The 24,319-nt window shown below is 39.5% G+C and overlaps 1 protein-coding gene across 1 annotated transcript in view; it reads left to right on the top strand.

The window, feature by feature from the left end:
- The first annotated feature begins 693 nt into the window (after window positions 1-693).
- The window catches only part of Rfwd3 (ring finger and WD repeat domain 3), a 34,822-nt gene continuing 11,196 nt past the window's right edge, over window positions 694-24,319 (top strand). The window contains exons 1-9 of the mRNA XM_077793127.1: window positions 694-765; window positions 2,487-2,559; window positions 2,631-3,107; window positions 10,933-11,135; window positions 11,677-11,747; window positions 14,812-15,006; window positions 15,092-15,183; window positions 20,260-20,374; window positions 21,605-21,833. Of these exons, the coding sequence (XP_077649253.1) occupies window positions 2,489-2,559; window positions 2,631-3,107; window positions 10,933-11,135; window positions 11,677-11,747; window positions 14,812-15,006; window positions 15,092-15,183; window positions 20,260-20,374; window positions 21,605-21,833 (1,453 nt within the window). The 5' untranslated portion in view covers window positions 694-765; window positions 2,487-2,488. The remainder of the gene's footprint in view (window positions 766-2,486; window positions 2,560-2,630; window positions 3,108-10,932; window positions 11,136-11,676; window positions 11,748-14,811; window positions 15,007-15,091; window positions 15,184-20,259; window positions 20,375-21,604; window positions 21,834-24,319) is intronic.

Raw genomic sequence — 24,319 nt, 5'->3', positions numbered from 1 at the left:
TTTTTTTTTTTTTTTTATCTTGAGCACCTGAGAATCTGGTCTTTGTGAATTGCCAGGTTGACTTTGAACTTTCTACCCTTCTTTCTCAGCCTCAAAAGTTTCTGGGATTACTGACATGTACCTACTATGCATGGTTTGTTAAGATTCTTAAAGCTAAAGTGGGTAACTTTTTACCTCCACTGCTTCCACTCTTGCTCATATTTCCATGTCTAATGTCAGCTTCACAGTTGCTTCAAACTGGTCACCTGGCTTGCACTCTTGCTTTCCTGTTGTCCATTCCTAACGGAAGAAACCCCTTACCAAGATCATGAGACCTCCATGATGGTATCTTGCCCATCCACTAAATCCCTGTTTTATTTTCCTCATTGAGTTCATTACACTGTCCCCCCCCACCACCCTTTTTTAAGTTGTAGGTGGACAAAGTACCTTTATTTATTTTTATGTGGTGCTGAGGATTGGACCCAATGCTGTGAGTCAAACCCATACTTGTCAAGAACCTGTGCACTCATTTCCTTGTGAAAATTCTTCTTTTGATTGTTCATATGGTCAGATTGTTGTTTTGTATTTTGGTGGGGGGTTTTTTTGTTTGTTTTGTTTTGTGCCAGGAGTGCTTAACTGCTGAGCCATATCCTCAGCCCTCTTTTTTTTTGTTTGTTTGTTTGGTTTTTTTTTTTTTTTTTTTGAGACAGGTCTTGCTTAGTTGCTGAAGCTGGCTTTGAACTTGGCATCCTCATGCCTTATCCTCCTGAGCCCCTGGGATTACAGGTGTGTGCTACCACTTTTTCATCCTTTATGCCTTGGTTCAATTTTCACTGTTTTAGACACTTTTCCTCACATTCATATTTAAAGTGATACTCCCTTCTCCCTCTCCACTCCTCAGATCAAATGTTAGTCTGTAATTTCTTGTTTCTTTTTTTGATTTATTTTTTGGTTGTGGTTGGACACGGTAGCTTTATTTATTTTATTTATTTATATGAGGCTCGAACCCAGGCCTCACATGTGCTAGGCAAGCACTCTACTGCTGAGCCACAACCCCAGCCCCCTTATTTCTTTTTTTAAAGAGAAGACAGTATGGGATGCAACTCACTAGAAAGTAAATTCTGTAATACATGGTCTTACTTGTCTTTGCCTATGGGGTAGCTGACTGTGTAACAGGTGCTTAATAAATACCTGCTGAATGGGAAAATGTAATAGAATTAGAGACTGGAAGCATAAATAAAAAATAAAGATTGTGTGACCTTTTTGGAGAAATTGGGTTAATTTCTATATTGAGGTAATAACTGAGTTAATTTTGCAAGTATAGAAATGTTCTCAGGGCTGGGGATGTAGCTCAGTCGTACAGCACATGCTTTAGCGTATATGAGGTCCTGAGGTCAATCACACACAGACACAAAAAATATCCTGTGTGCCCTTTATAACTTGATGCTACAGAAGGTGAATATTGCCTGCTAAAATTATATATAGTATCATGTGCATTTGTGTTTTGTAAACGTCCACATTACGGGTAAGACAAAGAACTGCAGGATTTCTGGAAGATAGTGTGGTCCCCTTGTTTTATAGATCTATTTTGGCATATTACTATAGTCACAGGATTTTTATGTTTTATTTTTTAAATATTTACTTTTTAGTTGTTGGTGGACAAAATACCTTTATTTTATTTTTATGTGGTGCTGAGGATCGAATCCAGTGCCTCATGCATGCTAGGAAAGCGCTCTACTTCTGAGCCACAACCCCAGCCCAGGATTTTATGTTTTAAAGGGCAACCTATAAAGCTGGTTATAAGTGCTGTCCTCCACCTCACCCACACACAAACTTTCAGTACTGAGGTTTGAACCCAACAGTACCCTACCACCATTGAGCTACATCCCCAACCCTTTTTATTTTGAGATAGGGTCTTGGCTTAGTTTCCCAGGCTGACCTTGAACTTGTGATCTTCTGCCTACGCTTCTTGAGTAGCTGGGATTATAAGTGTGCACCAGGGCTGGGGATGTGGCTCAAGAGGTAGCGCGCTCGCCTGGCATGTGTGCGACCTGGGTTCGATCCTCAGCACCACATACCAACAAAGATGTTGTGTCCACCGAGAACTAAAATATAAATATTAAAAATTCTCTCTCTCTCTCTCTCTCTCTCAAAAAAAAAAAAAAAAATAAGTGTGCACCACCACAACTGGCTGTGTGTGTATGTGTTCCTTATGGGGAAAATGTTGATTACCAAAACCCTTTTGACTTCTTAGATCTTAAAAGTGTCCGTGGTTTTTTTTTTTTAATTTAGTTGTTGATGAACCTTTATTTATATGTGGTGCTGAGAATCAAACCCAGTGCCTCACACATGCTAGGCAAGCACTCTACCACTGAGCCACAACCCCAGTCCCATTTAAGTGTCAGTTTTGCTACAAATTATCTTAAACAAAAATTCTGAAAGACTAGTTAATGATTATATCAGCTATATAACATGTTTTTATCTATTTTACTAATACATTTCCCCAGTGATGGCTCAAGAAGCAATGGACTATGATCTTCAGGTGCAGTTAGATCATGCTACAGAATTGCTCCCACTGAAGTGGTCAGCAGCCAAGGGAGACCACCCCTCCTTCAACCTGTTCCTGTTGAAGGAGTCAGCAGTCAAGAAAGACCACCCCTGCTCCATCCTGTTCCTGCTGAAGGAGTCAGCAGCCAAGAAAGACCATCCCTTCTCCAGCCTGTTCCTGTTGAAGAAGTCAACAGCCATGGGGGACCACCCCTCCCCCAGCCTGCTCCTGCTGAAGAAGTCAGCAGCCAAGGGGTACTACCCCTGCTCCACCCTGCTCCACACATATCCATTGACCTGACTGAGGAAGTGGAGCTCTCAGAAGATAATGTGGAGAACATTAATCCTGGGGCTTCAGAAGAGCATAGACAGGGATCTGGTGCTAACCATACTCTCCAAGCAGCTTCCTTGGATTCAATGAACAGCTTCATCAGTGGGCTGCAGAGACTTCATGGAATGCTGGAATTCCTGAGACCTCCACCTTCAGACCAAAGTGTGGGGCCAGTGAGATCGAGGAGGAGGAGGGGGTCCACTTCTCGGAGGGCAAGAGCTTCAGGATCTCAGAGGACCGACAATGCCAGGTAAATTTATGTATAAGTCCTATGGTCAGTGCCATACTAGAATTATGAAACTCGGGCTCTGGCCATACCCCAAATGCTGCTAAGGATAACTGTTTTGAACCGTTACTTCCTTATAAGTCAGGTAGAAATGAAAATGTCTCGTTTTGCTTCACTAAGTAATTGAAGGAATAAGTCACACAGGTATGCTTTGAAAACTAGGGGCCAGTTTGTTTTAGTAATAGTTTCTATGGAAGTGTGCGTGTGGTTTTGATGGTGGCAATGGTGGTTGTTTTAATTTTTTGGCACTATAGATTGAACAGAGGCATTTAACCACTGAGCTACATCCCCATTCTCATCCCCCCCCCCTTTTTAATATTTGTTTTTTAGTTGTAGTTGGACACAATACCTTTGTTTTATTTATTTTTATGTGGTGCTGAGGATTGAACCTAGGACCGCACATGTGCTAGGAGAGCGCTCTACTGCTGAGCCACAACCCCAGTCCCTGTTTTTTTTTTTTAATTTTTATTTTTTTCCTAATTTTTATTTATTTATTTTTAGTTGTAGATGGACAAACAAAATAAAGCATGGCTTTATTTTGTTTATTTTTATGTGGTGCTGACAATCAAACCCAGTGCCTCATATGCGCGAGGCAAGCACTCTGCCACTGAGCTATAGCTCCAGTCCCTTTATTTTTTATTTTGAGACAGGGTCTTGCTAAGTTGCTGCAGCTATCCATGAACTTTCAATCCTCTTGCCTCAGCCTCTGAGTCACTGAGAAAACAGGCATGTGCCACTATGCCTGATTTGTTTTTATTTTTTAATATGATATTGGGGATCGAACCCAGGGCTTTGTACATGCTGAGCACACACTTTACCTCTGAGCTACAAGAGCCCAAAGTTAGCTCTTAGATCTTTTGTGTCTTGTATGCAAAAAAAAATTTCTGATTTGCAAGTCTACTCCACTCAACCAAGATCCATTGTTCACTGGTTACTCTACTTACAGGTATTTAAAAAAAGGCTTGTAAAGAGTGGATTTGAGGGGCTGGGGATGTGGCTCAAGCAGTAACGCGCTTGCCTGGCATGTGTGCGGCGCCGGGTTCGATCCTCAGCACCACATAAAATAAAATAAAGATGTTGTGTCTGCCAAAAACTGAAAAATAAATATTAAAAAAAATTCTCTTAAAAAAAAAGTGGATTTGAATTAATTCACAGCCTATCTAAGTAATTGGGAGACATTTCAGGTTGCCTCACTTGAAAATGTGTTGCAGAGTTGAAAATAATTTATTGGGGTGTCTGTGTGCTGGGGATTCACCCCAGAGCCTTGTGTATTCTAATCATGTGCTCTACTTCTGAGCTATAGTCCCAGTCCCCAAATAATTTTTGTCCATAGTCTTTGGTTTGGTCTTGCCTCTTTAATAAGGGCTTAGCTGTCAAGCCTTAAAAGACTTGATAAGATGAAGAATAACATTTTCTATGCCTTGTGGTTTTATTTAAAATGCCCTTTTTCACATCTGACCTCTGAATATTTTCATAATGTTTAGAGATTGAATTTAACTTCTTCATTTTGTATGTGAAACAAATTTGGACCCTGAGAGAGTACAGTATTCAGGGTCTCGTAGTTATAGCACAAAAGGGTTAACATAGTGGACCTTTGATTTGACTTGTTTTCTAACACTATGGAAATAATTGAGATAATATTAAAATGCAGAAGCTAGGTCATCTGTTACCTGTTTTACAAATGAGAGAGCCAATGGAATAACTTGTGATTTGCCTGGGGTGACTCTAAAATTTGACTATTGCCTTCTGGTTCTTGATTCAGAATCTTTTTGGGTGGGAGGAGGTGCTGGGATTGAACTCAGGACACTTAACCACTGCACCATGTCCCAGCCTCCTCCCACCCTTTTAATGCGTGTTTAGAAGTACTAACCCAGAACTCAACATAGGCTAGGTAAGCACTCTACCACTGAGTACATCCCCAGTTCTTGCATCTTTTTACCATGGATCCTGCTAATTGTTGTCTCAGAGCTTGCTATTGCTGTGGCTCTGATCTTGAGTTGCAAATATACATTAATATCATTATTAACCTGTCATTTCTCAGACTATAAAGGCAGAGTAAGATTTCGTGGGCTAGGGATATAGCTCAGTTGGTAGAATGCTTGCCTTGCATATACAAGGCCCTGGGTTCAATCCCCAGCACCATAAGTTAGAATTTCTTTCTTTCTTTTCCTTTTTTTTTTTTTTTGTACCAGAGATTGAACTCAGGGGCACTTGACCACTGAGCCACATTCCCAGCTCTATTTTGTATTTTATTTAGAGAGAGGGTCTCACTGAGTTGATCAGCACCTCTTTTTTTTTTTTTTTTTTTTGCTGAGGCTGATTTTGAACTCATAATCCTCTTATCAGCCTTCTGAGCCACTGGGATTACAGGCATGCATCACTGTACCTGGCCCCAGCGCCATTTAAAAAAAAAAAAATTCATACATTTGTGTCATAGGTAATGGGACCTTGTAGTGTGCAGTTTGAGGACGTGGGCTACCCTTTCACAGTTAAGAATTAGGAGTAATGGTCCCAGAAACTGACTGACTGCAAAGTGGCCTCTTGCAGTAGTTCTCAGCTTTGCTTGTTTATACACTCAGTCTGGTTGGAGGGACTCTAGAATTGATTGTTTTTGGTCAGGCAACTGACTTGTGATATTGAGCTCATAAGAGGGTGACGTTATAAACCAGATACCATTTTACAGAGAGAACTAAAACCACTGTAGAGGCTGGGCCCAGTAGCACATGCCTGTAATCCCAGCAGTTTGGGAGGCTAAGGCAGAAGGATCACCAGCCTCACAACAGTGATGCACTGAGAACTCAGTGAGACCCTGTCTCTAAATAAATTACAAAATAGGTCTGGGGATGTGGCTCAGTGGTCAAGTGCCCCCTGAGTTCAATCCCTAGTAGCCCTCCCCCCACAATGTACCATACAAACAGTAACCAAAAGGGAGCTGGGATTGGCGTACTAATACAAAAAATAAAATAGGCTTTTCTTTTTTTAAGATGTTGACAGATCTTTATTTTATTCATTTATTTATATGCGGTGTTGAATCGAACCCAATGTGTCACATGCTAGGCAAGCTCTTTACCACTGAGCTACAAACCCAGCCCAGTAAAATAAGTTTTAAGACAAAAAATGGTTATGAGTTTAAGAAAGCATTTTTATAATGACGAAAGTACCAATACACCTAGAAGGTATAAGAATTATAAACCTGCCTATACCTAACAAAAGAGCCCTAAAGTACATGAAGGAAAAGTTGACAATTAAAGGGAGAATTAGGCCGTATACTAGACATGAATACTTCACTTTTTGCTCCTGCTGCTGTTTTTGTTTTGTTTCGTTTTGTTTTGTTTTGGTATTGGGAATTGAACCCAGGGGTTCTCTACCACTTAGCTACATCCTTAGTCCTTTTACTTTTGCTGTTGTTGTAGATGGACAATGTATTAGGGTTCTCTAGAGGAACAGAATTAACGGAAATATAATTATAAAAAGGGGACTTATTAGATTGGCTTATGTGATCAGAAACTGGATAGTCCAGAATGGCTGTCTGTAGGCTGGAGAGCTGGGAAAACCAGTAGCTGCACAATTTAAGAGGCTGAAGCCCCAGAACAAGAGGAATCCATGGTGCTACCCTAGTCTGAGACCTAAGCCTTCTGGAGAATCACTGTCAGAGTCCTCTTTGGAAGAGTGAAAAAGGGAAAATTATATCTTCAGACAATTGCAACAGTAACCAAGAACCCATTCAAGAAGAATTGAGCTTACATCTGCTGCTGCTTCTTTCTTCTTCCAACTTTTATTCCATCCAAGCCATCATCCTTTTGGTTGGTGCTACCCACGCTTATGGAGGGTCTCCATCTCAGTTGGCTATCCCTCATGCCAGTCATTCCTAGACACACCCATAATCTTAATCCTTGGCATTTCTTACTCTAATCAAGTTGAGAGTTCAAATTAGCCATTATAGACAGGATACCTTTGTTTTTGTTTGTTTGTTTTGTTTTGTTTTTCATTTTTATGTGGTGCTGAGGATTGAACCTAGTGCCTTACATGTGCTAGGCAAGTGCTCTAACATTGAGCTCTCTGTCCTTTTACTTTTTTAATTTATTTTTTAAATTTTTAGCTGTAGATGGACACATTACCTTTACTTTACTTATTCATTTTTATGTGGTGCTGAGGATTGAACCCAGTACCCTCACAACCTCAGTCCCGACTTCTTTATTTTAAGAAAGGGTCTTGCTAAGTTGTTCAGAGCCTCTAAGTTGCTAAGGCTGGCCTTAAACCTGCAATATTACAGGCATATGTCACCATACCCAGCTGATACTTTAAAATATGAGTCAAACAATTAGAAAATTAACAAGGAAGGTAGAAGACTTGAACAACATAATAAAAACCTATCTGTACATGGTGGTATGTTTCTATAATCCTGTGGTTTGGGAGGCTGAGGCAGGAGGATCATAAATTCCATGCCAGACTCAACAACGTAGTGAGACCTTGTCTCAAAAAATAAAAAGAGCTGGGGATGTAGCTCAAGGGTAGAACGCTTCAGTACCACCACTGCCCCACAAAAGGCAATATATGAAATAGAGAAAAAAGAGAGAAAGTGAACCAATCCAAAAGTTTGAGAATTGAACCCAGGGCCTTGTATTTGCTAATAATAGCACACACTCTGCCACTGACATATATCCCTAGCCCTTGTAAGACATTGGCAAAATGGACAGGTTTCTAACTAGATTGAACAAAAACTAAATAGAGGGGGCTAAGGTTGTAGCTCAGTGGTAGAGTGCTTGCCTAGACCATGTGAGACACTGTGAAATCCTCAGCACCACAATAAAATACATAAAAGTTTTTTGGTTTTTTTTTAAAGAATGGGGGGCTGGGATTGTGGCTCAGTGGTAGAGTGCTCACCTAGCATGCATGAGGCACTGGGTTTGATCTTCAGCACCACATAAATGTAAAATAAAGATATAGTGTCCACTTAAAACTAAATAAATATTTAAAAAGAAAAGAATAGTAACAAAAAAACTAAATAGAGAAGACTCAGGGTCCAGCAAAGGGGCACATGCCTGTAATCCTGGCTACTCAGGAGGCTAAAGCAAAAGAATTGCAAGTTTGAGACCAGCCTCAGCAACTTAATGAGATCCTATCTAAAAAATAGAAAGAGTTGGGGCTATAGTTCAGTGGTGGAGTTCAATCTGTACCACAAAAGAAAATATTAAAATTGGTATTGGACTAGAGGATATTACCAATTTTATGAAAGAGAACAGTATTATGAAGGAATACTGTGAACATTTTTATGTCAAGAAATTAAATGCCTTAGGTAAAAATGTCAAATAATTAGAAAGATATAAGCTACCAATGCTCTTGGTGGTGGGGGGGATCTGAGTAGAACAAAACAAGTATAGAGATTTAATTAGTAATAATTAAAAGCATGCCAGGGATAGTTGCACATACTGTGATCCCACCTACTTGAGAGTCTGGCAAGTTAGAGACCACCTTGGGCAATTAACAAGATCCTGTCTTTTTTTTTTTTTTTTTTTTTTTTTTTTTTTTTTAGTTGTAGGTGGACATAATACCTTTATTTTATTTTTATGTGGTGCTGAGGATTGAACCCAGTGCCCCATGCATGCTAGGTGAGTGCTCTACCACTGAGCCACAACCCCAGCCCGCAATAGCCTTTTATAAAGTAAATTTAGAAAAGGTTTAGGTGCCTAGCTCAGTGTTAAAGTGCTGACCTAGCATTTATGAAGCCTTTAGTTCAATGCCTAGCACCCCAAAAAAAAGAAAAGAAAAAGAGATAAGAGCACTTCACAAAGAAGATTCCAGAATCAGATGGTATCCCTCATGAATTCTACCGAGTAATTTAAAAGGAAATAAGCATATATTACTTCATAAACTCTTTTTCCAAAAATGGAAGGAGAGAATATTTCCTGATTCTATGAGGTCAGTACTGTTTTGGTACCAAAATCATATAGTGAAATGCTAGCAAACCAAATCCAGCAACGTGTAGGAAGGATTATATATCATAACTAAATAGCATTTGTTCCAGGAAAGCAAAGTTGATTCAACAGTCAAAAAGCAATTAATGATATACACCATAGTATCTCAGTATAGGGGTTGGGTGTAGTGGTGCATGCATGTAACCCCAGTGAATTGGGAAAGCTGAGGGCAGGAGAATCACAAGTTTAAGGCCAGCTTGGCAATTGAGACTCCCCACCCCACCCCTGTTTTGTTTTGTTTTGTTTTGTTTTAAATCAGTACTGTAAATTGAACCCAGGATCCTCTATCACTGATCTGTATCCCCAGTCCTTTTTATTTTTTGAGACAGGATCTCGCCTCAGACTTTGGTTCCTCCTGCTTAGCCTTTAAAGTCTTTGAGATTATAGGCGCACACTGCCATACCTGGCTTTTTCCCTCTCAAAAATTTTAAAAGGGGCTGGGGGTGTAGCTCAGAGGTAGAATACTCCTAGTTAAATCCTAGTACCAAAAATGAAAATAAAAACAATATGGGTAAAAGAATGAATATCTCAATAGATGCTATCCAAGACCACGTCATGATAAACATACACAGTAAACTAGGAATGACGGGAATTTCCTCAACAGGATAAAAGTCATTAATGAAAAATTTCTAAATAACATCTCAATAAATGGTCAAAGACTGTAAACTTTACTCCTAAAATGAGAAACGTGACAAAGATTTCTGTTTTTATCACTTTTGTTCAACTTTGTACCAGGAAGCTTGACAAGAAAGGGAAAAAAATGAAGCTATAATTTTTATAGATGATCTTTTATTAAGTTGTAAAGAGTCCAGACATAAAAGGCCATATATTGTAAGATTCAGTTCATACGAAATGTCCAGAATAGTCAAATCTATAGATGGAAAGTAGAATAGTGATTTCTGGAAGGAGGAGAGAAAGGAAATGACTGCTTATGAGTAGAAGGTTCCTGTTAGATAACATGAAAATGTTTTGGAATCAGATTGTGGCACAATTACGTAGTTTCTGTGCATGCTAAAGACCACTGACATTATTCTTACATCCCTAGCCCTTTTATTTTTTACCTCAGCCTCTTGAATCACTGGAAATACAGGTATGAGCCACCATGCTCAGCAAGTTGTTCGCTTTTGGGGGGCCATGAGGGGAGTACCAGGGATTGAATTCAGGCACTCGACTACTGAGCCCTAGCCTCAGCCCTATGTTGTATTTTTATTTAGAGACAGGGTCTTACTGAGTTGCTTAGCACCTCGCTTTTGCTGAGGCTGGCTTTGAACTCACCATCCTCCTGAGCCTCAGCCTCCCGAGCCTCTGGAATTATAGGTATGCACCACCGCACCTGGCAAGTTGTTCGCTTTTAAGTCAGTAGTTTTACAATGTGAGAAACTGTAAAGTCAAGCAGAATTAACTTTAAGCAGAAGAGTCGTGCTCCACTGTGGACCAAAGTAGCAGTGATTTTAAAAATATCCAGCAGGTTGTGCTGGCACATGCTTATAATCCCAGCAGCTCTGGAGGCTGAAGAAGGAGTATTGCAAGTTTGAGGCCAGCCTTGGCAACTTAGCAAGACCCTGTCTCAAAAACTAAAAAGATGGCTGGTGATATGGCTCAGTAGTAGAGTGCCTCTGTGTTCAATTCTCACTACTGAAAAGAATACCCAGGCCAGTGAGCATCTGTCTATATATCTGCTCTTCCTTCTACAACTTTCAAAGGTAGCATATTGAAATAATTGAAATAACTAAGATTTACCTTCACATTACTATAGGTTATTAGTTTGATGATGGTGTATTATAGTATGATTCTGTTGTCTTTTGCATATATAGGTTGAGAGCACCACTGGATGCTTACTTTCAGGTGAGCAGGACCCAGCCTCACTTTCCAGCTGCATCTTTTGATTCAGAGACTAGGGATCCTGTACCTGAAGACTTGCCAGTGTCAAGCAGTTCTGATTCTGACAGTGAGAGCTCTGCAGAGTATGAAGAGGTTGTTGTCCCTGCAGAAGAGACTGAAGCTGTCATTTCAGAAGGTCAGCATTTTATCCATGTTTGAATTCAAAAGTTTAACATCCACAAAGCTCAAGCTTCAGAAGGCAAGAAAATGTAGATTTGTACTTTTATACCTTCCCTTTCTCCTTTAAATATCATGGATTCCTCTGCTTACACTACAGAACTTTCTCTGATCATGGTTATAATGAGGATTTGATCTGACTCATGGTTTTATTTGATTTGTGTCCCTGTGAGTCAGTCCCTTTGTAATAAAATGTAAAATTCTCTTTCATTTTCTTACACATCTGAGAAGGAAATGGATTCCGTATTTGAAAGAAAAATTTTGTAAATTCAGTCCCTTGTCTATGTATGCTTAAGAATATACAAAATAAATAAATAGTAATGATAGTAATAAATTCATTGATGGTATTTGGGGAAATGTCATCCCTCTTGCAGATTAGTACCGATTAGAAATGGAAAGCTTCAGTGAGTTAGACTTTCTCCTGCTACTTTCTTGTACCTAATGTCGTGTCCCCCGCCCCATTTTTATCTATTCTGTCATTTTTGGATACAATTTGGCAGAGCAACTGGGAGATGTCTCAGCAGACCAAGAAGTTACATTTATCAGTGGAGACAAGACCCTTCCCAAACAGGTAATATAAACATGCTTTTAAATGAAAAGTTTATATTTCATCTTAAAGGTGGTTGCAGTTTAAAATAGAAAGCTTTGGGCTGGGAATGTGGCTCAAGTGGTAGTGCCCTGGTCTGGCATGCGTGCGGCCCGGGTTCTATCCTCAGCACCACATACAAACAAAGATGTGTCCGCCGAAAACTAGAAAATAAATATTAAAAGAATCTCTCTCTCTCTCTCAAAAAAAAAAAAAAAAATATATATATATATATATATATAAAGCTTTCAGGCTTTGAAGACAGTAAGCCCTGTGACCAAAGACCTAATAACAAATAGAGGAGGACAAGTTTATTTTGGCTCACAGTTTTAGAGGTTCAGTCCATGGTTTACCTCTATAGTTCTGGGTCCACTATAAGGCAGAACGTCATGATGGAAGTAAGTGGAAAAGGAAGGCAGCTCACGACATGGCAAAAAGGAAGCAGAGAGAGCTTCACTCACCAGGGACAAAGTATATACCCCAAAGGCATGCCCCCAATGACCTTCCTCCTACCTGCCTAAGGTTACTACCTGGTTAATACATCAGTGGATTAAGCCACTGATTGTTACAGCTCTTGTAATTGCATTGTTTCGGGGCTGGGGATGTGGCTCAAGCGGTAGTGCGCTCGCCTGGCATGTGTGCAACCCGGGTTCGATCCTCAGCACCACATGCCAACAAAGATGTTGTGTCCGCCGAGAACTAAAAAAAAAAAAAAGTAATTGCATTGTTTCACACATGAACTTTTGGGGGATGCCTCATACCCGAACCATAACAAGCCTAGATGTGGATCCTTTCCCTGTTTCTCATTATTTCCATGATTGCTTCCTCTTAAGTTTAAAAAGGATGAGGGTTCTTCAGAATAACTGTCTGTCTATCTAACATGGTTAAATATCAGTTAAGAAATTAGGTATATCTCAGCAAGGTAGTCCACACACGTAATCCCAGAGTCTTGGGATGCTGAGACAGGAGGATCGCAAGTATAAGGCCAGCCTCAGCAACTTAATGAGACTCCTCCCCAGTCCCACAACCTGTGCTCATTCTATCTTAAAATAAAAAGCAAAACGGGCTGTGGATGTAGCAGAGTTCCCCCTAGATTCAGTTCCCAATACTGGAAAATATTTAAAAATAGGTATAAATGTGCCTTAAAAATTTCAAGCAGAATGTGATAAACAGCTTTTCATTTTTTAAGATGACATATGTGCTTATTTTCCTATATATGAATCATTTACACCTGCTTTGAATTCTGTCAATCTCAGAACATCATTTGTCTACTTTCTTGCATGTTTCTATATTGTCTCCATGTTTCTATTTCTGAAAATCTTTTACATACATATAAACACATATTTATATGTGTTTCTTGTTAAAAATTTACACAGAAAGAATTATATTTTGTCCTTAATCTGGCTTTTTCCCCACTCCCCAGCTTATTACATCTTGGAGAGCTTTCCATTGTCAGTATATAGATTTGACTCTTGTTTTTAATAGCTGTACAGTATTCCATTGTAGGAATAAATTTTTAGTTAACTCTGGTTGTGTACACCATGGTTGTTTGCTCTTTTTATGTTTTTATGATATGAATCATATTGCACTGAACATCTTTATTCAGTTGTCTTCACAAATATTTGTGATTATTCCCATTGGGGGTATATTTCTTAGCAGAGACATTGCTGTATCAAAGACACGTTGTAATTTTGATAGATATCCAAATTACCCTCCAGGAATTAGTGCAACTTTATACTTATATAACACCAGTATGTAAGCATGTCCATTTCTCTCTCACCTTCAACAGTGCCTGGTGTCATCAGACATCCATATGTACTTTTTTTTTTTATATATTTTATTTTTTAGTTTTAGATGGACACAATATCTTTAATTATTTAATGTGGTGCTGAGGATCAAACCCAGTGCCTCATGCGTGCTAGGTGAACACTCTACCACTGAGCCACAATCCCAGCCCATGATCCTATTACTATCTCCTGTTGATTATAATGGTAGTTGCTAGAATATTTTCGTTTTGTTTTTATATCTTTGTACAGATAGCTGCTCTTTTGTAATGTGTGTATTTATAATTTTAGTTGTCAATGGACCTTTATTTATTTATTCATTTATATGCAATGCTGAGAGTCTAACTCAGTGCCTCACACATGCTAGGCAAGTGTTCTACTGAGCCACATCAGCTCTAGTTGTTTTTCTTTTCTTTTTTGTTTTTGTTTTGTTTTAGTTACCAGGGTTAAGGACCTAACTCATGGCCTTGCACATGCTAGGCAAGTGCTCCGCCACTGAGCTAAACCCCAACTGCTGCTTTTCTTCAATGAAGGGAAAATCCAAGAATTTAGTAAGATCAAAAGGTAGTATGGGCTTTTAATCCCAGTGGCTTGGGAGGCTGAGGCAGGAGGATCACACGATTGATGCCAGCCTTAGCAGCTAGCAAGGCCCTAAGCAATTCAACAAGACCCTGTGGCTGGGATTGTGGCTCAGAGATAGACCATATGTGAGGCCCTGGGTTTCATCCTTAACACCACATGAAAATAAATAAGTAAAGATATTGTGTCCAACTGCAACTAAAAAATTTTTGAATATTAAAAAAAAAAAAAGACCTTGTGATATGGCTCAGTGGTAAAGCACCCCCAGTACCCAAAAAAAAAAAAAAAAAAAATAGTAGTATGGAGCCAGGAGTGGTGGTATACACCCATAATCCCAGTGATGCAGGAGACAGACAGGAGGACTACAAGTTCAATGGCAGCGTTGTCAATTTAGCGAGATGTGTTTCAAAAAGACTGGGAGTTAGAATATATGTGTAGTATGCGTGAACCCCTGGGTTCAATCCCCAGCACCACAAAAAGTAACAGTATTTTCATGATTTATATTTTGCCAGATTGCATTCTAGAAAAAAATAAAAAGTAATTTATAGGTATTGCAGTTTTTCTGCATCCATTTCAGTGAGGTTTGTGTCATTTTTGTGTACTTTTGTTAATTGGATAGAGTTGTTTACCCTTTTTGAGCCTGATTTTGCATTTTCTCATTTGAGTGTATCCCAATTTCCATCCAGCAGTCTCCCCAGAAATCCAATCCTACTCTACCTTCTGCTTCTATGGATGAAGAAGAAGGGGATACTTGCACGATATGTTTGGAACAGTGGACCAATGCTGGCGACCACCGGCTCTCAGCATTACGCTGTGGGCACCTCTTTGGGTATAGATGCATTTCTAAGTGGCTTAAAGGACAAGCACGAAAATGTCCCCAGGTAAGGACCATAATTAAGTAAGGACCTAATATGTTAAGTCAGAATTCCTAGAACCACACTAATTGTTTTCCATTGGACTCTTTAGTGCAACAAGAAAGCCAAGCACAATGACATCATTGTCCTTTATGCCCGAACCCTCAGAGCTTTGGACACCAGTGAACAAGAGCGGGTGAAAAGGTAAGTGGTGAGAGTGTACCTACCTGGACTATTCCCTTTGTGTTCTCATAGGCACATCTTTAAAAGGGAGTATGAAACCACTTTTAGTGTGGTTCTGAGACTTTCTGATTTGGGAATCTCTGGAGAGATTGCAGTCTGTCCTACATTATTATTTATAATGCACACCTGATGATCTTCTGAAGGGAATCTGCACTGTTTGCTCTCTATACAGCATTAAAAATGAACATCTGAAGCTGGGTGCTGTGTTGCACTCTAGTCCCAGAAACCTAGTAGATTGAGGCAGGATGATTGAGCCCATAAGTTTGGGGCCAGCCTGGGCAACATATCAAGACCCTGTCACAAAGAACAGGGGCAACAGTCTAGCACATTCCTTAACTGATGCCTTTTTTTTTTTTTTTTTAAGATAGAAAGGAGAGAGAGAGAGAGAGAATTTTTTTTAATATTTATTTTTCAGTTTTTGGCGGACACAACATCTTTGTTGGTATGTGGTGCTGAGGACCGAACCCGGGCCGCAGGCATGCCAGGCGAGCGCGCTACCGCTTGAGCCACATCCCCAGCTAACTGATGCCATTTTTGCTTTTCATGTTCCTAAGGCCCTGTACAACAGCTCTCCTAATAGAAAGCTCATATAAAAAATTTGCACATGCAATGCAAAAAACTACCAACATTTTGTAAGCCTTAAACAGTTGCTTAAAGTACTACTTAAAACTGAGTATGGTAGGGTATACCTGTAATCGCAGTGACTTGGGAGTCTGAGGCAGGGAGATCCCAGGTTCAAGGCCAGCCTGGGCAACTTAGCAAGACCCTGTCTCAAAAGGGTTGGGAGACTGGGGTTGTGGCTTAGTACAAGAGCACTTGCCTAGCATGTGTCAGGCACTAGGTTTGATTCTCAGCACCACATATAAATAAATAAAGGTTCATCGTCAACTAAAAAATATTTAAAGGGAGGGGGTTGGGGATGTAACTCAGTGGTAATGCACCCCTGAATTCAATCCACAGTACCAAACAAAGGCTACTATGTAAAATATGCTTTAAGAACATTAAAGAGGGGGCTGGGGTTGTTGCTTAGCGGTAAAGCACTCACCTAGCATGGGTGAGGCCCTGGGTTCAATCCTCAGCATCACATAAAGATATTGTATCCAACTACAACTAAAAAGAAGAATATTAAAGAGCCTGGCACGGTGGCACACAACTGTAATCCCAGTGGTTGAGGTGTCTGAGGTAGGATCGCAACTTTAAAACCAGCCTCAGCAATTTAGCCTGTCACTGTCTCTAAATATTAAAATACCAAAAAAGGGCTGGGGATGTGACTGAGTGGTTAAGTGCACCTGGGTTCAATTCCTGGTACAGAAAATGTTAAAAAGAACCTTAAACAGGCCACCTCAGCTATTTAGCAAGGTCCTAAGCAACTTAGTAAGATGCTGTCTCAAAGTTTAAAATAAAAAGGGGCTTAGGATATGGCTCAGTGGTAAAGTACCCCTGGGTTAAATTCCCAGTACCAAAGCAGGGAATAAAGCACATAAAAAAAGGCATAGAATGTAGCTCAGTTTACAGTGCTTTCCTTGTATGTATGAGGACCCAGGTTCCATCCCCAATGCTATTAAAATAAATAAAAAGGCAAAATCTATAGGTTTGGCTAAAGGAATAAATCCTAGCTGAGTGTGGTAGCATACCTATAGTCCTAACTATTGGGGAGACTTGAGATGAGAGGATCACTTGAGCCCATATGTTAGAGATCAGTCTGGGCATTTAAAAAACTAGAGGGAAGAAAAGAGAGACACCTTTTTTTTTTTTTTTTTTTTTTTTTTTTTTTTTTTTTTTTTGGTACCAGGGATTGAATCAGATACACTCGACCACTGAGCCATATCCCCATCCTATTTTGAATTTTATTTAGAGACAGGTTGTTGCTAAGTTGCTTAGCACCTTGCTTTTGCTGAGGCTGGTTTTGAACTCATGATCCTCCTGTATTAGCCTCCCGAGCCGCTGGGATTATAGGTGTTCACCACAGTGCCCAGCAGAGATAAAACCACTTTTATAAATTGTTTATCATTCCCAAGAATGATTATATATTGTGTGGCTTAGAAAGTTTTTATACTTTGTGAAAAAATTATATTAAGTTACAATTTAAGACAGTGAGCCTTACTAAATTGCCCAGGCTGACCTCATCCTCCTGCTGAATTCTCATCCTCCTGCTGCAGATACCTGAGCAGCTGGGATTACATGCTTGGGCCATCATACCAGCTAAAATTAATTTTTAAGTTCCATGTAAAACTGAGTGGCACACACATGTGAACTCAAATGAGATATTGAGGTGAGAGGGAGATTTGAGGCGAGAGGATCACAAGTTGGAGGGCAGCCTAGGCAATTTAGTGAGACCCTGTATCAAAATAAAGGGGTCGAAGCCGGACATGGTGGCACATACCTGTAATCAGGAGGCTGAGAGAGGAGGATTGAGAGTTCAAAGTCAGCCTCAGCAACAACGAGACACTAAGCAACTCAATGAGACCCTGTCTAAATAAAAGTACAAAGTAGGGCTAGGGATGAGGTTCAGTGGTTGAGAGCCCCAGAGTTCAATCCATGTACAATCAATCAATAATAAATAAATAAATAAAACAAAGGGCTTGGGATATGGTTCAATTGTTAAGTGCCCCTGCGTTCAATCTCTGGTACCAAAGCGGGGTGGCTGAGATGTAGCTCAGTGTTAGAATACCCGAGAGTTCAATTCCCAGTACCTCAAAAATAAAAATAAGTAAATCCTTTGGGCTCTTGATTAAAATAGCATGAAATTTTTAGAGTTAACTTGAGGAGTTATAATCTTCATGATGTCTTTTCTAGCTATGAACATTGTATAATATCCTTCCTTGTTTTTTTTTTTCTGGTTTTCTGTGTTTTGAATATACTTTGCTTCATAAAGATCTTCTGAATCCTTTAACTTTATTTCTAGATTGTCATTGTTAAAATTGTTGTTGGTAATGATTTTTTTTTAATTCCCTTCACTAATCAGTTGTCTGGTAAGTAGGGAATCTTATTGATTTTTTTTTAACAAGTCTATCATTTTTTAAGAATTATTTTTAGTTGTAGATGGACATAATAGCTCTATTTTTATATATATATGTTTTTTTAATGTGGTATTGAGGATTGAACCCAGTGCCTCACACATGCTAGGCAAGTGCTCTGTCACTGAGCCCCAGGCCCAGCCCATTGATATCATTTGAAAAAAAAATTGTAGGTTGATAGCATACCTTTATTTTAATTGTTTATTTTTATGTGGTACTAAGGATTGAACCCAGTGCCTCACACATGCTAGGCAAGTGTTCTGCCACTGAGCCACAACTCCAGTCCCAATTTTTTTGTTTTTGGTTTTTTATTGTTGTTGTTTTGGTTTATAGTTCTGGAGATTGAACACAGGGCCTTCACACATGCTAGGCAAGTGCTTTACCATTGAGCCCTTGCTAGGTTTTGTTTTGAGCAAAGTCTTTCTCTATAGAAGTGCCTACACTGACCTAGAACTTGATTTTGAGATAAGGTCTCACTAAGTTGCTGAGGCTGTCCTCAAACTTGTGATCCTCTTGCCTTAGCCTTCCTGATACGCACCACTTCACTCAGCAGGTCTGCTTTTATTGGTCTTGGTTCATCGAGGTTGCTTGAATTTTTCTTGAAAATAAATAAGTATAGGCAGCTTTATCTCTTCCCTTCCGATTTTCATCATTTTTTTCTTTTTGATTTTATTGGAATGTAATTCAGTCCTTGTTTTTGCATTTAATATTTTGAAACTTTTTAGGTATATGCAAATTTAAGATTGTTACTTTTGGTGAATATGTCTTTATTATATATTGTTTTTTATATCTTCATGCTTTATTATGTATGTGTGTAGTACTGAGGATATAACAAGTTCACTTAACGCTTTGACTGTATCTCTTGTGGCTTTGAAACTTACATGTTTTTTTCTTTTTCCCAATCTTTTCCCTAAACCTCTCACTTCTCCCTGAACTTCTTTTCCCTAAATCTTCTCTGAATCACCTTGATAACCCACCCACCCCCACCCTGTTCTATCACAGCCTTTGGGACAAGAGTCCCCTCTGTTTCTCCTTTGCTAGCAAAGCAATAAACCTTTTTTCTTAAGCTCGTTTCCTCATTAATGGTTTGGCATTGGCAACAGTGATTGAAACTATCCCTTGTGTCCTTTTAGGTGGACACAATACCTTTATTTATTTATTTTTATATGAAGCTGAGAATCAAACCCAGTGCCACACATGCATGGGCTAGGCAAGCGCTCTACCTCTGAACTACAACCCCAACCCCCTTTTTATTTTAGAGTCATGGTGTAAATTGCCCAGGCTGAATTCAAACTGGTGATCCTCCTGCCTCACAAGTCACTGGGATGGATTACTGGCTATTGCCTGATCATGCTTTTTGCCTTAATTATGACTGATTTTTATTTTATTAGCATTTGCTAGGTATATACTTTTATCTCTTTAATTCAGCCCCTTTTTTGGTGATTTTATTTGAGTATTATCATTAACAACTAATAGCTTATTGTTTTAATTCAACACATTCTTTTAATCACATTTGCTCTAGCTGGAAGCAGAGAGTTGGCTTTGTTCTTTTTCCCTCCTTTTTACATAAAACCTTTTTTAGTTCCCATTTCCCAGTAAGAGGCAAATTCCTGACATCATTGCTTGCCTTAAAAACAAAATCCAGCTGGGCATGGTGGTGCACACCTGTAATCCCAGTGGCTTGAGGGGCTGAGGCAGATTGTAAGTTCAAAGCAACTGAGTGAGACCCTGTCTCTAAATAAAATATTTTTAAAACATGCTGGGGATGTGTCTGTACAAAAAAAAAGAAAGAAAGAAAATACAGTAGGCTCATGAGTTAAACCCTGTGTGCTATACTCTCTTGTGGTTCCTGTAGTTTTTCTTAAATTGGAGAGGTTTTCCTCTTGTTTATGACTCAGTGTATATTATCCACTAGCCTGATAGATTTATAGCAAAGTATATGACAGTGTGAACATACTAAGACATCTTTCTGTACTGTAACCTTTCTGATCCACATTTATTGCTGTCTTTCCTTTTCTAGTGCTTTATTGAAGGAGCAAATGCTCAGAAAGCAGGCTGAGTTAGAGTCTGCACAGTGCCGACTTCAACTTCAAGTTCTCACTAATGAATGCACTAAACTTCACAGTCGCGTCCAGGTGAGTTTGCTCTTGTGACTTAAATTTTGAATTCAGAATTGAAGAACAGAGCTGTGTCTACAACTCAGTGGTAGTGTATATGCTTAGCATATACATGGCCCAGGTTCAATACCCCAAATAATAGGAATCTAAATATTTACATAGGTTCATCACAAACATAAATAGGATTTATCAAGTTGTTAAAGAAGGAAACATGACCAGTTCATTCTCTGTCTGATTAGGCTATTTGTCTGAAACACACTTCATGATGGATTCTGCTGCAGTCAGAACTTTAGAAAAATTGAACACCAACACCAACTGAGAATGCTCAACTTGCTAAAGTCATTTTTACCTCCCCAAATCTACCAATAAAATGAAGCTGTCCTTCTGTACTCTCCTTATTTCATTGATTGTTAAAATACTCTAAAAACTCAGTTCTCTAGAATTCATGGTAACATTTAGTACAAGAACTCTGCCAAGTTTTTTTGGGAGTGGGGAGCTGGGTACTAGGGATTGAACTCAGGGGCATTTAACCCCTGAGCCATATCCCCAACCCTGTTTTGTGATTTATTTAGAGACAGGGTCTCTCACTGAATTGCCTAGGGCCTAGCTTTTGCTGAGGCTGGCTTTGAACTTTCGATCCTTCTATCTCAGCCTCCCTAGCCACTGGGATTACAGACATGTGCCAGGTGACATCTTGCCCAGCAGATCAAGGTGTTTTGTGTTTGTGTGTTTTTCTCTCTCTCTTTTTTTTTAATATATTTTAGTTGTAAATGAACCTTTATTTGTGTTTATGTTCTGAGGATCGAACCCAGTGCCTCACATGTGCAAGGCGAGCACTCTCGTTACTGAGCTACAATCCCAGCCCTTGTTTGTTTTTTTTGTTTTTGTTTTTGTTTTTTTGGGGGGGAGAGAGAGAGAGAATTTTTAATATTTATTTTCTAGTTCTTGGCGGACACAACATCTTTGTTGGTATGTGGTGCTGAGGATCGAACCCGGGCCGCACGCATGCCAGGCGAGCGCGCTACCGCTTGAGCCACATCCCCAGCCCCCAGCCCTTGTTTTTGAAGGCAAGGTCTCACTAAGCTGCTTAGGGCCTCAGTAAGTTGCTGAGCCTGGCCTCAGACTTGGGATCCTCAGCCTCCTGAGTCACTGGGCACTGGCATACATCACCTTCCCTGGCAAGAAATTGTTCTTGGAGGAAATGTCAAATAAAACAGCTTTGCGTTTACAAAACCTTTTTTATTTTAGGATTTGCAAAAACTTGTTATACAGCATCGAGATCAGATTGCACAGCAACCCGGGAACTCCCAGGCAAGTTTCCTAAACTGCCTGCCCTCCAGCCAGGGCCAGCACAAGTACCACTTCCAAAAGACCTTCACAGTATCTCAGACAGGAAACTGCCGAATCATGACATACTGTGATGCTATGAGCTGCCTGGTGATATCACAGCCTTCTCCTCAGGCTTCCTTCCTTCCAGGTAAACAATTCAGAACCACAGCTGTCATGTTTGTTATTCTACTCTGTTTATTTCTTCTTCTCTCCTTTTTTGGAGAATTCAGGTTTCAATAGGAGGTACATAGAAGTGTAAGTCAGTGTTATAGTCTAAAGAGAACAAATCACTCCCGATATGTCCCATTCAGCTTAGTTTCATTTTAGACCTGAAATGTGTGACAAAAGTATTCTGAGGGGCTGGGGATGTGGCTCAAGCGGTAGCGCGCTCGCCTGGCGTGCGTGCGGCCCGGGTTCGATCCTCAGCACCACATACCAACAAAGATGTTGTGTCCGCCGAGAACTAAAAAATAAATATTAAAAAATTCTCTCTCTCTCTCTCTCTCTCTCTCTCTCTCTCTCTCTCTCTCTCTCTCTCTCTCCTCTCTCTCTCTTTAAAAAAAAAAAAAAGTATTCTGAGGGCTAATTCAAGTTAAGACAAAATTTAATCTTATATTCAATAGTGTTCAAATTCCAAATAAAAGAACTTGGAGAATGCATTAATTATATAATACATGTGCTAATTATTTTCTTATTTTGTGCATGTAAAGCTTAATTTAGATTTTCTTACTATTCCAAACCAAATGTCCTCACATGCCCAATGAAATTGTTCCTAGATGTTACAGATGTTTTTCTTTTCTTTTTTTTCTTTTTTTTTTTTTTTTGGATACAACACCCTTATTATTTTTATGTGTTGCTGAGGATTGAATCCAAACCCAGTGCTAGGCAAGCACTCTACCACTGAGCCACACCCCAGCCCCCAGATGTTTCTTTTTACTGGCTTTATCATGTGGTGTTTTTTTTTTTTTTTTTTTTTTTTACAAGTTCAAGGCCAGTCTCTTCAATGTAACAAGGCTCTAAACAACTTAATGAGATCCTTTTTCAAAATAAAAAGTATTCCAGGGCTGGGGTTGTGGCTCAGCAGTAGAGCACTTGCCTAACACATGTGAGGCCTTGGGTTTGATCCTTAGCACCACATAAAAAATAAATAAATAAAATAAAATAAAGGTATGTGTTCAACTACAACTAAAAAATAAATATTTAAAATATTCCAAAGGGCTCAGTGATAGAGCATCCTGAATTCAATTCCAGTACCTCCCCCCAAAAGAACGAAATTCTATATTTTTGTGTATTTCTCTATTTAGTGATAACAGCTATAATTTGAGAGACTATCATGAATTTCCAGTTAGGCCCAGTAGTGTACTCCTGTAATCCTAGAGGCTTGGAGGTGGGAGGGTTACAGATTCAAAGCCAGCTTTAGCAAATTTAGCAAGGCTTTAAGCAACTCAGAGATCCTGTCTCTAAATACAAAACCAAAAGGCCTGGGGATGTGGCTCAATGGTTAAGTGTCCCTGAGTTCAATCTCCAGTACAAAAAAAAAAAAAAACACTTAAGCATAAAGTAAAAGGATTTTTTTATAATATTCTTAGATCCCATCTAAGATTAAAATTTTTTTTTTTTAGTACTAGGGATCACACCCACCATCTCACACATGCTAGTAGGCAAGTGCTCTGCCACTGAGCTACATCCTTTACCTTATATTTGTGGGGCGGTGCCAGGGATTGACAGAGGGGCGCTTAACCACTGATTCTCCTCCGTAGCCCCTTTTATTTTTTGAGACAGTCTTGCTAAGTTCCTGAGGCTGGCCTCCAAATTGGATTAGCCTCCTGAATCATTGAGATTACTGATATGGACCACCATGCCTGGCCCTTTATTAATTTTGAGTCAGGATCTTGCTAAGTTGTCCAGGTTATCCTCAAACTTGGAATTCTCCTGTCTTGGCCTTCCTAGTAGCTGGGATTTACAGGTACGTGTCACTGTGCCTGACCCCATCCAATACTTTAATAAAATGATTTATGATCAAATAAAACCTCTGATTTTCCTCAAATTGGTTATTATTGTGTCCCTTTTTGTTTTTTCACCCCCAGTACTAGGGATCAAACCTCTAGGTCCTTTACCACTGAACTACATCCCCAGTCCTTTATTTTATTATTATTATTAATATTTTTAGGACTGGGGCTGTGGCTCAGCTTCACACTTGCCTGGCACGTGTGAAGCACTGGGTTCAATTCTCAGCACCAGGGCTGGGGATGTGGCTCAAGCGGTAGCGCGCTCGCCTAGCATGCGTGCGGCCCGGGTTCGATCCTCAGCACCACATACCAACAAAGATGTTGTGTCCGCCGAGAACTAAAAAATAAATAAATATTAAAAATTCTCTCTCTCTCTCTCTCTCTGTCCTCACTCTCTCTTTAAAAAAAAAAAAATTCTCAGCACCACATATAAATAATAAAATAAAGATCTATCAACAATTTAAAAAAATAATAGTAATATTTTTAGTTGAGGACACAATACCTTTATTTTATTTATTTTTATGCGGTACTGAGGATCGAACATAGTGCCTCACATCTGCAAAGCAAGTGCTCTGAACATTTGAGTACAAGCACTGAGCAGACCCCTCCAGTTCTTTATTCTGAG

Source organism: Urocitellus parryii, chromosome 15 (assembly GCF_045843805.1).
Source record: "Urocitellus parryii isolate mUroPar1 chromosome 15, mUroPar1.hap1, whole genome shotgun sequence".
Taxonomy (NCBI): domain Eukaryota; kingdom Metazoa; phylum Chordata; class Mammalia; order Rodentia; family Sciuridae; genus Urocitellus; species Urocitellus parryii.
This window is presented reverse-complemented; position numbering and strand designations above follow the sequence as displayed.